Source organism: Mus caroli, chromosome 6, assembly GCF_900094665.2.
Source record: "Mus caroli chromosome 6, CAROLI_EIJ_v1.1, whole genome shotgun sequence".
NCBI lineage: Eukaryota > Metazoa > Chordata > Mammalia > Rodentia > Muridae > Mus > Mus caroli.
The window spans coordinates 103,847,844-103,861,278 of NC_034575.1; the positions used below are offsets into that span (position 1 = coordinate 103,847,844).

General features: G+C 45.1%; 1 protein-coding gene across 13 annotated transcripts in view; it reads left to right on the forward strand.

The window, feature by feature from the left end:
- Positions 1 to 13,435, forward strand: part of Itpr1 (inositol 1,4,5-trisphosphate receptor type 1) — a 336,899-nt gene that overhangs the window by 267,243 nt on the left and 56,221 nt on the right. For all 13 annotated transcript variants that reach the window (XM_029478976.1, XM_029478977.1, XM_029478980.1 and 10 more), the window contains 6 exons: positions 674 to 874; positions 2,345 to 2,455; positions 4,789 to 4,884; positions 7,861 to 7,983; positions 9,192 to 9,296; positions 13,086 to 13,278. In XM_029478976.1, the coding sequence (XP_029334836.1) occupies positions 674 to 874; positions 2,345 to 2,455; positions 4,789 to 4,884; positions 7,861 to 7,983; positions 9,192 to 9,296; positions 13,086 to 13,278 (829 nt within the window). The remainder of the gene's footprint in view (positions 1 to 673; positions 875 to 2,344; positions 2,456 to 4,788; positions 4,885 to 7,860; positions 7,984 to 9,191; positions 9,297 to 13,085; positions 13,279 to 13,435) is intronic.

A 13,435-nucleotide genomic window follows, 5' to 3' on the forward strand; every position in this document is an offset into this window, starting at 1 on the left:
AGGTGTAGGGGAGGGGAGGGGTCCGTTGGTAAAGTGCTTGTTATGCAACTGAAGCCCAGAGTTCAGATCTAGCACTCATGTAAAAAGCTGTGCATAGCAGTGCATGCATGTAAACACACTACTCAATGGTCCCTGGGGCTCACTGTGCAGCCAGCCTGGCTAAGTTGATGAACCCCAGGTTCAGTGAAAGACTGTGCTCAATAAATAGAATGGAGAGCAATTAAGGAAGATACCTAACATTGGTATCTGGCCTCCATGCAGACACACACACACACACAGTCGCATATACCCAGGAGCATTCATGCATGCACACATATAAACACATCCACCAAATATACATCTGTACCCAGATTAATTTTGTTAAAGGAATAAATGGAAAAGTGAAAATTCATACCAGAGGAACCTGAAATGGATTTTCAAGAGAATTGCTCCTTCCCTGAAACTCATATAGACGTACTGATGAAAAAGCCAGTGATGTAGCTATAGAGCAAGACCATTGCTTGACAATCCCTGGGCCATGAAGACTCTTCTAGCCCATATTGCACCTGCTTTCATAGCAGCCTATCATAGTCTTGATTCCAGGACACCAGCCTACTAGAGAGAGAAAATCAAAGTAGCAGCATGGATGACCTTTTGTTGTTGTTGTTCTTTGTTTTTGCCTTTGTTCATGCAGAATTTCCTTCGTTGCCAAAATAATAAGACCAACTACAATTTGGTGTGTGAGACACTGCAGTTTCTGGACTGTATCTGTGGGAGCACAACCGGAGGCCTTGGTCTTCTTGGACTGTACATAAACGAAAAGAATGTAGCACTTATCAACCAAACCCTGGAGAGTCTGACGGAGTACTGTCAAGGGCCTTGCCATGAGAACCAGGTAATTCTGTTTATGCTCTGGGATGAGAGCAAGGCATACATATTTTTGAAAAGGTTAACAATGGATATAAAACCCCTGCCTGTGGCTCTTAGGGAAATCCTAAGACAGGAGCTCCTTCTCCAGCAGGGGAGACGTTTCCGTGCCACTTCTTCACAATCCAGAACTTGACCTTGACCCAGTGAATACACGAGGTTGACCTCGTCTTCTTGGCTCAGTCTTGTTTGAATCAGTTTAAATGTCCAATTGTAACTGACTTTTAGGGGTAAGTAAGAAGGTTGGAATGAAAGCAGTACCTGAGAGTTGTGACATATTCTAAATACTAGAAAAGGTCAAAAAGTGATTCCCTGAAACTCCTCAAAACCCAGCTAAGTAGAAAACACCTGCTTCCTGTGAAAGTGCGTGGACGCAGAGGAGAACATTTGTAGTTGAGATTTAACACCAGGGTCTTCTGGGAAAGGAAAGACCAGCTAGCCTTGCCCAAGCCCACAAGAAGTGTCAGAAGTGTCACTGTGGAGTAGAGCCTATATCTTTTTTTTTTTTTNTTAAGCAGAATCCTTGCTCACACATGGCATCTGGAAGGTTCTAGTTTACACTTCAAGGCTAGACTGACTATGATTTTTTAGCTCCAGATGGTAGTTCCTTCCTGGCTGGAGAGCTGGTGGGTGAAGGCTTGAAATGGTCGGTTCTATACTCCACGGGCAGGGAAAGTATGAGGTGCTAAGTTAGTTAGGGGAGGTGGGACCTTCACGCCAAGGAGAGCAGTTTAAAGTAGACAACTTACCATCTGTGAAAACAGTAGTCTTAGTATGAAGACATTTTTGGTAGATCCACTTCCTTCTCCTGGAAGGAGATGGTATAGGTCTAGTTATAAGAAAAAACAGAAATACACCAATTCTGGACATAGGTAGGTGAGTTTTCTTACTACCTCAAGTTTATTTTCATGCTACACCAAGACCTATTGAAAGGAACCAACTAGGCTGGCTTGTTCTGCAGTCAAGGAACCTAATTGGAGGAAGCTGTTCCATTTTGATACCATACAGACTGAGCCAAAAGCTTGCTCTCCAAGCTTAAGCCTTAAGCAGAAGTACCAAATTCACAAGATGAGTGGTGTAGAGAGAACGGAACACAATTTTAAAGGGGAGAGGGGGCTCAGATCCTGGTATCAGTCACACACCAAATTTTCCTATAAGAACAAAGTCGACTGCACGGCACTATTTGGATTAGACTCAGCCAATTTATCAGTTAGGGTGTATGGGGACTTTCCTACTGTTTACTGTTAATTCTGAAACTAGAGATCTTCATCTGTCTTTTATTTTTACCACTTTCTCACGGAAAATTGCACTCTCCCCAAACGACATTACTGGGAGTGGTGAGCATTGTGTTGAAATAGCAGTTTAGCCTGTTAGCCTTTGACGTCTGATTTATGGCCAGCATTTGTGTAAATGCCCGTGTGTGTGCTTGTCTATATAGAACTGCATCGCCACCCACGAGTCCAATGGCATCGATATCATCACAGCCCTCATCCTCAATGATATCAACCCTCTGGGAAAGAAGCGGATGGACCTGGTGTTAGAACTGAAGGCAAGTGGAAACGAAGAGCTAGAGGAGGCAGCCTTTGGGAAAAGTCATTGTATGCGTTGCCTGGCATGTGACACAGATGGTATTGTGAAACTGAATACCAAAGACATTCTGTTTAACTGGTCAAATGACCCACATTGTCCATTCTGACCAAAAATGCAGAACTTACCTCTTTCCAAAGAAGGGCCTTGGGAGTACCAGCTTTTCAGGTCACCTAGAGTGAAGAGCTGTCCCCAAAACTGAGAAACAAATTCAGAAAGAATGAAAAGCCTCAATTCTGAAATCTGTTGGGAGTTAGAAGGAGAAAGAAAGACCATTTCTCTATGGTTTCTGATCTTACTGCCTTTGGGGATAGGGGCCAGCAGAAACACAGTACAACCAAGCCCTTCCAGTATCTCAAAAAAAAAAAATCTATCTTTACTTAGTTAAGGGACGCCTTTTTCTGTTCTGTCATTGGCTGTGCAGAAGGGTGGCTAATAATGTTAGCTTAAAATAAGAATGTGCCTCCAGTCCTCTGATGAGTTCTTCAAATTGTCACAAGTGGGAGAAGCCAGGAGCAACCCTAGCATTTGATGCCCCATGAAAACAGCTTTATGGAGTTAAATGATGGCTTTAAGGCACTTTCTCTTTGGGGTTTACTAGCTGACAGACCATCTCTGAAGGTCTGTGTGCGTTGCCCCAATGTCTTGCCCTTGTTCTAGGGTGTGTGTGGAGGGGGTGTTCCAGAGATTGTCAAGGATTAAAAAAAAAATCCAATTTGAAAATTGACCTTGCAACCCACCCTGGTGTGGGATGCTGTTTGGAAACGTGTTAGCATCTCTGAGCACATTTCCTCTTCTGCTGTTCCCACGTTAGGGCATGTTGAGATCTGTGTTCTCCCTTATACCCAGAGGCATCAGTAAGGACTTTATCACGACTGGGAAATAGCCTTGAATTACTAAGGTCAGCTGAAAAGTATTTATTGTATGAAAGGTGATAGAAGACAAGGCCTTTGGAAGATATTAACACAGACTTCTCCAGGAACTACATGGTTAATTTTATTTTGCCTTTAGTATTTAGAACTGAGAGTCCAAACTCATGGTTGATTTGAACATATGGTTTAAGTGGAATTTTTTAGCACTTTTTTTCCTTCTGATAAATACTTTATTCTTGACTTGAATATCATTCAAGCTCTCGTATGGCTACCATTTATCAGAAAGTACATGGTGAGTATCTGAAATAGATTGAGACACGCCTGTGTTCCTGGTTGGCATTTCAGTGCCTTTTCCAATAAATTTAGCCATCTGAGGATTGTGCTAGAAAAACAGAGAGCACAGTAAATGGACTGAACTTCTATGACCAAAGCTGGGGAGGAAAACTGGTCTCAACTTCCAACCCCTAGAAAGAAAACCTTAACTTTTGAGGCCTATATACAAAGAAGTACATAAATTGTAGACCTGGGACCTCAAATGATATCAAGCCATGAAACTCCAGGTGTGGACACATGGACATTGTTAACATAATAGGTATGCCTCAGTGGATGTGAAGTGTTCCTTGGGGCCACTTTTGTTAACTAATGGCATATGTAGTCAGGCTAACAGAGGCATGAAAGTTGATGCATTTTAGGACAGGGAGAAATGACATTTATTGACTGTCATCTCTGTCCAACAATATTGAGTAACAAAATACTTAGGGAAAAAAGATTGTATCTATACTATATGTGTAGACCATACTAGGTCGTACAAATAATATAGAGGGCTGGTGAGATGGCTCAGTGGGAAAGAGCACCGACTGCTCTTCTGAAGGTCCAGAGTTCAAATCCCAGCAACCACATGGTGGCTCACAGCCACCCAAAATGAGATCTGACCCCCTCTTCTGGTGTGTCTGAAGATAGCTACAGTGTATTTACATATAATAAATAAATCTTTAAAAAAAACAAATAATATAGAGATGAAGTAGACAAAGAAAAAATTCATAGATTATATGCAAATGTTATTCCATGAAATTACAGTGAGAAGACCACACCCACCTGCACCCTTGTGTAAGTTGCCTATTTCTGCTAGAGCTGCTGTGGGGCTTACTAGCTAACAGACCATTTTTGAAGACAGTGTCTGAAGTGTGCTCCTGAACAATCTCTCACCCTCTTCTGGGGTCCCAGGGGTTGTGAAAGTTTGCAAAAATGTAGTGCATGTCCTAACAGATAGAGGCCTCTTAGACTCAACTCAGCCTCTGTCCATATGCTGAGCCCTGACTGGTGAAGGTCCTCTGCAGTGCACACCTGTGCAGCTGGGCACATAGGTCCAGGCAGCTGCCCAGGCTGCTCCTCCATATTTCTTCCCTTGGTTCTCTCCATTTAGAACAATGCTTCGAAGCTACTCCTGGCCATCATGGAAAGCAGACACGACAGTGAAAATGCAGAGAGGATCCTGTATAACATGAGGCCCAAGGAGCTGGTGAGTTGCCACCCATCCCTTGACAGGAGCACCACGGAACTCAAAGTGAAATTTGGGACAGAATAATGAACCTGCTTCTTTGAGCTTCTGAAAACATTCCCCAAAACAGAAACATCAAGGCTGGTTTAATCCAGCCCCATGACTACATAGAGAAATATGGCAGTGGACATGGGATGTTTCACATTGACCTATCAGCACAGACCATGTATGAAAGCTTCCCTCCCCATTGCTCGCTCATGGAGACCAGTGTGCAGTGAGTGAGTGTACAGTGTGTAGTGGGTGAGTGTGCAGTGAGTGAGTGTACAGTGTGCAGTGGGTGTGCAGTGAGTGAGTGTACAGTGTGCAGTGGGTGTGCAGTGTGCAGTGAGTGAGTGTGCAGTGAGTGAGTGTGAAGTGTGCAGGTCTGGTGCTCGTTCTTTTGACTGTGCAGCTTACACAGCTCTTGGAGCTCTCTGAGCTGTGCAACTCTCCAGATCTGTAAAAGAGAAAGTAAGATTCCTTACGTTGAAGGGTTATTTTAAAGTCTAGAACACAAGAGTCACGTCAGACTTTTAGCATGGTGCCTGCATATAGCCTCATGTGAATTGAGGTCCATTTTCCTCTCTGTATTCATGATTAGGCAAGCGTTCTACCACTGAGCCACATTCCCAGCTCTTGATTTTGGGCAATTTTGCTTTCGTTTTTTGCAAGGAAGCAGGGTTAGGAATAATAGGGTGAGACATGGTCCCATGTAGTTCAGGCTGACCTCAGATTCACTGTGCACCTCAGGCTTTCCTTGAACTCTGGATTCTTTACCTCCATCTCCCTGAGAGGTGGGGTTATGGCCGTGCTATTCCCCCCATTCCCTGACAGCTTTGATTGTTTGAACGGTGACTTGCTGTACCCCAGCTTATTATCCCTTTAACTTCATGCGCCGGGATGACAGGTGTGTGTCACCACACATACATAGCCTACTACCACATCTTTTAAAGCCTTACAGGCTCGCATCTGTTCTTGGTGGAGTCGCCCGAACAACAGGAGAGTCTATTTGAATGTTGGTGTTTGCTTTTTGTTTCCTTGAAACATGACCTGGTTTATTTTCGAAGGGTGACATTTATGATAGACTGTGATTCCCCATGCTGGGAGTTGGTGGTTTGAGCTGTGAAAGGAGCAGTGTTCAAGGATAGGTGATATGAGCTGAGTCTATTTGGACTTTGCCCCATGCAAATAAACTGTAACCGACAGACTTAAATGAGGGCATTAAAGCATTTCTGCCTCCTGGTAACCTGGATGTGCACTAGAGGCCAGACCAAAGTCCCTTTATGTATCCTTTAAATAAAAGTTCACAGCAGCCTGCTTCTTTGATCCCTGAGGTCAGGGAGTGAGTTCTCCCACAGAGACAGGATTCTCTGAGAGTTTACATAACAGCTTATGTAACTGGTGGGGGGTGGGGGGTAACTGGGTAGCCAAGGGTCATTATTTAGTAGGGTCAGAATGGCCCTTGCATAGGACCCATTTCAGATCATATGAATTAAGAATATGCCCTGTCTCTTCAAGACTGTCACGGGTAGAGCAAATGCCATGACCCCTTGCTATGGCTCCACCAACTCCAGGGTTGCCCCATTTGGTTAGAGCACATTATTCTGGATCACAGAATCAAGTCTTCTTGTAGCAACCAGGGCTCTAAGGCGACAAACAGGAAGGAAGCTCTTAAATGCAGAACATATCTGCATGTGCACATATATGCATGCATGCATACACCTATGTATGTTCTTTGCATATATAGTATGCTGGGCTTGGTTTTAGAACTGCTTGGAAAACAAACTTAGAGAGTGAGGGTCTCATCCCTGAAGTAACATCCAGCAGCTGACCGTGTCAGTGCAGAATATGTGGCTGCCCACATGCTTCCTCTTGGATAATGAGAAGGTCCCAGATAACGGCCAGTGGCAATGAAGACGGTGCCCCAGGCTGAAGTACCTTCTGAATCATCCAAGGAAATGATTAATTCTTAATATAACTGAACATATTTACTCTTAGTGTTTGAATTATTAAATTCTGAATGACATGTTTATTTAGGAAAGCTTGACAGGGCAGCGTGCCAAGTGCCATGGGGAGGGATTTAGATGTAAGCAGCCCCAGCTTCTTCACCAACGTGAGTGAGAACAGTCAGCAGATAGTGCAGTGCTCTAAGAAGTGTGCTAGGAGGTTGTGCGGAATCCTAGAGTCAGCCAGGCAGCTGTGAAGGGGAGTGGCTAAGTTCAAATCCTAGTTCACTAACCATGACCTTAGCAATGTTCTTTTGTGTCTTCATTTCTACATAGATGAAGGAGGAGTAGGGGCTTCCGAGACCTCACAGAATGTTTGCTAGCATTACATTTTAACAGAAAGTAGTAGCACTGCTTTCTCAAAAGCCAATGGATTTCTTACTCGTCTGCACTCCCCCTCACCAGCTCCCCAAAGTAGCAGTGGGATAAGGAAACTTTGGGGGTGGGTGACATTTTGCTATTTTCAAGGGATTGGGTAGTACTGGAGGTGGTAGTGTGTATCTCCATGCATGTTCATGGTGGTAGTAGTGGACATATAGAGATCACAAACAGGCTGTCTCTCTCCACCGTGGGTTCCAGGATTCAACCTGAGGCCTTCAGCTTGCATGGCAAAGCCCTTTCAGCCAATCATCTCAACAATCCGTTGTTCCCCTATTAGGGTGTTTTTTTTTTTTTCACCACCAACTTCCAGAGCAGAAGGTTATAAGCCAGCCATTGAATGTATTGGTCCAAGCAGAGTGAACCAACTTCTCTTGTGAGTGAAGGTGGTGCTTGCTCCTGGGATCGTTATAACTGAGGAGTCTGGGCTGCAACCAAGCCTGATGGAGTGGGCTGTAGTCCTTGGGGAGCAGTGTCTGTTCTAGGAGTGGAGACAGCTGTCTAAGCTATAGATGCCAGTCCTGCAGGGGTCAGCCCTGAGTCAGGAGATGTGTTCTCTTATTCCTACCCAAAGGTGGAAGTGATCAAGAAGGCCTACATGCAAGGTGAAGTGGAATTTGAGGATGGGGAGAATGGTGAGGATGGAGCTGCCTCCCCCAGGAACGTGGGCCACAACATCTACATCCTCGCTCACCAGGTACAGCCTTCTCTCTCTTGCCCTTCTACACATCACCAGCATGTTAAGCTAGAGGCACCCTGAGACTGACTCTTCCTGGAAAGCTTTCTTCTAGCACTGGTTGTACCCATGTGACCATGGCTTGCAGGTGTGTTTGCCCACCTGCCTTAAGGGACTGAATTCCCAGACACTGCCATTTTCCCAGTATGGTAGGTCGGGGACTTGGAAATCCCCATGCTCTGTACATACATATACTCTTAAGGATGGTTGTCTAGGGTGGCTGAAAGGAGTCTTGGGCATCTTATAAATACTAATGAGTCTCTCCTAACAACCTAAAGAAATAAACTTGAGCCTCCTTGATTATCACATTTGGGGATCTGTGGGAACCTGTCCTTACAGTTTCCTTTTGTTTGCCTTTCTGGGTGATACTTTCTTCCCTGACACCAACATGCCACATTTCATAATCACCTCCCAAGTGTCTGGGTTTTTGCAGTTGCTTCTTTGGGTATACTCGTGTCTTCAGGTGTTGGGTGGGGATGGAAAAGCTGAAGCCCAGTGGAGTTTGACATGTCCTTTCCTTAGCCTCTTTTAAACTTGGGTACAGGACCTGGGCATAATACAACGAAGGCAAGAGGCCTGGAGTTACTAGGTCTCTGCCTCTGCATGCGTACTGAATGATTTCAGACACTCCCCTGTCCCACATTGCCTCCATACTCAGCATCTAGCATCCAAAAGGGTTTCTCAATAGCCCCAGAATGGAGGCTTAATGGGGTGCACAGAAAACTTCATGTCCCTCCTGCCTAGCTTAAGAAATCAGAGAAAAGGGTTATTCTGCATGGGCATGGACTATCTATTCTTTTATGCCAGACTCCCAAAATAGCCTCTGTGCAAAGCAGAGCTTTGCAGAGGGAGCAAGCCTCTCTTTAGGTACCTTGGCCTTTGGCTTACTGCTGGTCATTTTGCAATTTTTTTTCTAAACTCCGAAAAGCTGGGTATAGCTCAGCTGATACAGTGCTCACCTAACATCCAAAAAGCCCTGGTTGCAGTGGTGTACATCCATAAAACCAGAATTCTGGGGGAAGAAGCAGGAGAACGGAAAGGTTAAGGTCATCCTCAGTTACATCACAAGTTCAAGGCCAGCCCGAGATACACGAGAAAGAAAGAAATCTAGAGTTTAAAAGTAGCTCTTGTAATCCTTGACTCCCGGTTTTTCTCTGCTTGTGGTCTAGTTGGCTCGGCATAACAAAGAACTTCAAACCATGCTGAAACCTGGAGGCCAGGTGGATGGGGATGAAGCTCTGGAGTTCTACGCGAAGCACACAGCACAAATTGAGGTATGAACCAGTCAAGCCGTGAGCAGGGAATACTCACTAGCAAGGCCTGGACCTGCAGTAGATGGTACCCTATACCAGGGTTGGCGTGTTCTCACTGCTCTGAGCAATAAAAGTGTTGAAGTGCTTCCTGTTTTCTAGCTCCTCCCACTAGGTACTAGATTTCCAGTGTTGATCAAAACTATCATGATTACTGCTTAACATGCAGAGGGGGAACACACTGATCAGATTCATATAGATTTGATTATATTTTCTGGCCAGTTGCTAAAGCAAGTAGGTAGGGCTGAAGAGACAGCTCAGTTGATAAAGCATTTGCCATACAACCACAAGGGCCCAATTCAATGTCCAGAACCCACATAAAATATCCAGGTGTATTATCATGCACTGTGGTCTCAGTGCATCTGGGAAGGCAGAGCTAGGCAGATATCTGGGCTTGCTTGGCCTCCTTAGAGACAGGTCCATCAATTTTGGAGGGAGAACTGCCTCCAAAAAGGGACAGGGTAGAGAAAGTGCCTGATAATTGATAGACACCAAGGTTGACTCTGACCTCTCTCTTTATATGTACACCAGTACCCACCCACACATAGGAACATATATGCACATGAAGTCTAGCAGAGGGACCTGTAGATTGTAGGAGGTCTGTTTAGAAGGAATGGAATCCAGAGACAGAATGAAAGAACACAGGACTGAACCAAGCAGCTCCCAGAGAGATGAGCTTTCCTGGCCCCTACAAGGAATGAACGACGAGGTAAGGGGCACTCAGGAGAAGGCATGCTGGCTGGAAGGGAGTGAATCAATGTGAAAATGTGCAAGTCCAGGAGAGGAAATAACACAGAGCAATGGACACGGACACACTGTCCTGGGAAGACATCTGCACTTTATTCTCAGAGCAGTGGAACTGCGAGCATTTCTCCCACAGAAACCCCACCGTCCTCTATGCATCCTAACAGGACAAAACACTCAGTGACCTCCTCCACGGCATAACATCATCTCTACCTGGAGAGTGGAGGAGCAGCTCTTCAATAACGTTCAGTGAGGATGCTAACTTCTCTCACTCTCAGGCTCACAGCTGGAGTATGAATCCCAGGCTGTCCCACCCCTGATCTTTTATATCACCTATATGTCTCTTAGAATCTGAAAAGAAACATGTCTGACTCCAGGGTCTAGGTAGTCAGGATATTGTACCTTGTTTTGCTAATGAATTTATTATCATTGTCTGTAGAGGGATTCTGTAGACCTAAGGGACTGGTTGGGTGCAATGACACATTCAGGATGGAGGCTCTTGGGAGTCTCTTCTTACCTGCCGTCTCAGCTCTCCAGGCCACCCTGATGAAATGCTTCGTTTGACCAACTCAGTCAGCCAGGCCAAACGTATAGTCCGGATTTATTGATTCTGGCCAGAAGCTTAGCCAAAAGGCCAGCTAGCTCTGTCTTCTTCATCCTTCAGGAGATAAGCATGGCAATGGAGAAGGTTAAAGATGAATAGAATCAGGAGGTATTGTCCAACTCTCTGGCCCAGTTGGGAGAAGACTGAAGCCTGACCGAGAGAAAAGGCATGAACAAAGTGTCTTACTACTAGGCATAGAGAAGGAATGCTATTCTGTCCTCCTGACTCCCACCCACCACTAAATCTACCCAAACAAGGAAATTTTAAAAGCTGTTCCTAGCCTCAGAATCCAGTCCTTGACTTGCTGGGACCCTCCCTTTGATTCCCCCGAGGGCTATGTATGCAGATCTGAGGTACTATGCAGATCCGAGGTTCTGTGGCATAGCTGCTTGGGCTTTGCTAGCAGACTCTGGACTCTTCACTCTTCAGCCATAGAATGCAGTTCTTGCCAGAAGTCTTCCTCTTCCCTCCCTTTTCCTCCTGAAGCCAGCTGCACACCTCTTCTGTGCTTGGGTCCTAATGCTAGTCTGTGAAGCAGGTGACCATTTCATAACAAACATATGGAATAGGCCCTTGAGCCTGTGTCCCAGGCAGGTTCTAGGTATTAACCACACGCTACACTTCCAGTTAAACCAGGTTAGCTTTGAACCAAAACCATTCTGACAGCAGAGTGATTCTGAGCCCCCACCCCCACCCCAAAACCTGAGCTCTAGATAGATTCAGGAGGCCCTGGTATAAAGACCATTTTCCTCTGTACTTACGCAGTCAGAGCTGTGAGAACCTGTCTGACCTCCATAAGAGTTTCCCACTCCAACTGGGCCTGAGTCATCTCTCTTGCCCCATCAGGGAACAAAGGTATTGAGAGAGGGAGCAAGCTCGTCCTGTCAAGGGCGTCAGCCCTGGGCTTCACTCGACCTCCTCAGCTTCTGGGGAAGAATGCAGAAAGGCCAAGAGGCCATGTCTCTGGTGTACTGCAGCCTGTGACCTTTTAGAACTCTCTGCCCTTGAAACTGTGACTTAATACAGTGTCCTAAACTTGGAAACAGACTACTCTGGAGATGGAGCCCGCCTAAGGAGGAAATGGAACGAACCTGCAGCCACCCACCCCTGCAGCAGCACAAAGCCAGTTTAAGGAACACTGATGTCCTCCCAGAGGCAGTGGGCATATTGGTTCAGATGTCATGCATTCTAGACATTATGACAAGGTGTAAGAAGTCATTGCAACTGTGGTAGAAAAGCAAAGGTCTGCTCTAAAGGATCTTATCCAGAGTTAACCCAGTTTTGCTATCTGAGGAAGAATAGTGGGTGTGGCATATACTATGACCCAACATTGCCCTATCTAGCATGATAGCCATCAAGCTGTGCCTGTTAACGCAAAGTTAGATGCAAGCAATTATTCTGTTGCTCATTTGCGGTGACTGCATGTGCCTCGTGCTTGGTGGCCTCTGTGACTAGTGGCTGTCCTCGTGGACACACCAAGAACTGCCCTATCATTATAGAAAGTTCCATTGTACAGTACCAACCTCTGCTGAGTGTTCTGAAGCACAGTATAAATTGTTCCTGATGAAAGCTGATCCTATCTAAAGGAAAATGAGAAATGGGTTTCCCATATGTTCATTTTGATCAACTCGTTTTTACACTCTACAGTGCTGGCGTCTATTGCTGCTGAGTTTTACCCTGGCTGAGCTTGTCAGCTTGTGAAATTGAGCTGGTTGTCTTTAAGCTTATCAGTTGTTTGTTGACAAGCACTTCAGCAATATGTAGTCATGGTTGTACATTGTTTATCTACAGTCTCAAAACAGCATCATTTTAAAGTACCTTGGGAGTATGTAGAGTTGTAACTATAATACTTTTTTGATTCTAGTGATTATATTTTTTTATTAATGATTATTTTTTTAAAAAGAAATTCCATGCTACAGTCATAAAATTAAAACCAGTATTTAAAAGTGGAGGAGCAAGCTAGGCGTGGTGGTGCGAGCACTCAGGAGGCAGAGGCAGAGGCAGGTGGATTTCTGATTTCGAGGCCAGCCTGGTCTACAGAGTGAGTTCCAGAACAGCCAGGGCTACACAGAGAAACCCTGTCTCAAAAAACAAACAAACCAAACAAACAAACAAACAAACAAACAAACAAAACAGTGGAGGAGCATTAAGATGTTAAGGGGGGAGGTTGATCATATTTTCATATTTAAATGAATGGAGCATAAGGTTAGGCAAATTCATATAGACTTTACAAAACTTTTATGTTGGAAGTGTGCATGCACAAATGCACACAGCTGAGGGCTCTCAAATCAGACAGATTCACATTATCCTGAGCCTTGAAACCAGAGTTCACTGCCAATAGCAAAGAAAAAGAGTGTGTGTAAAAGACTTTGAGAATAGCCGCTTACCCTCCATGTTAACCCTAGATTGTCAGACTGGACCGGACAATGGAACAGATCGTCTTCCCCGTGCCCAGCATCTGTGAATTCCTGACTAAGGAATCGAAACTTCGAATATATTACACCACAGAGCGGGATGAGCAAGGTAGCAAGATCAATGACTTCTTCCTGCGCTCCGAGGACCTCTTTAACGAGATGAACTGGCAGAAGAAACTTCGAGGTGAGTCACAGCGCGTTGGACACGCTCTGGGAATGTACAGCTCTGAGGCTTCACACCTGCCCAGGGGAGTGCGTGCACCTCCAAGGACAATCGAGTCAGGAACGGTTGGTGTTGGTGTGCCCCTTTGAATACAGAGAACTTTGGTATCTTAATATCC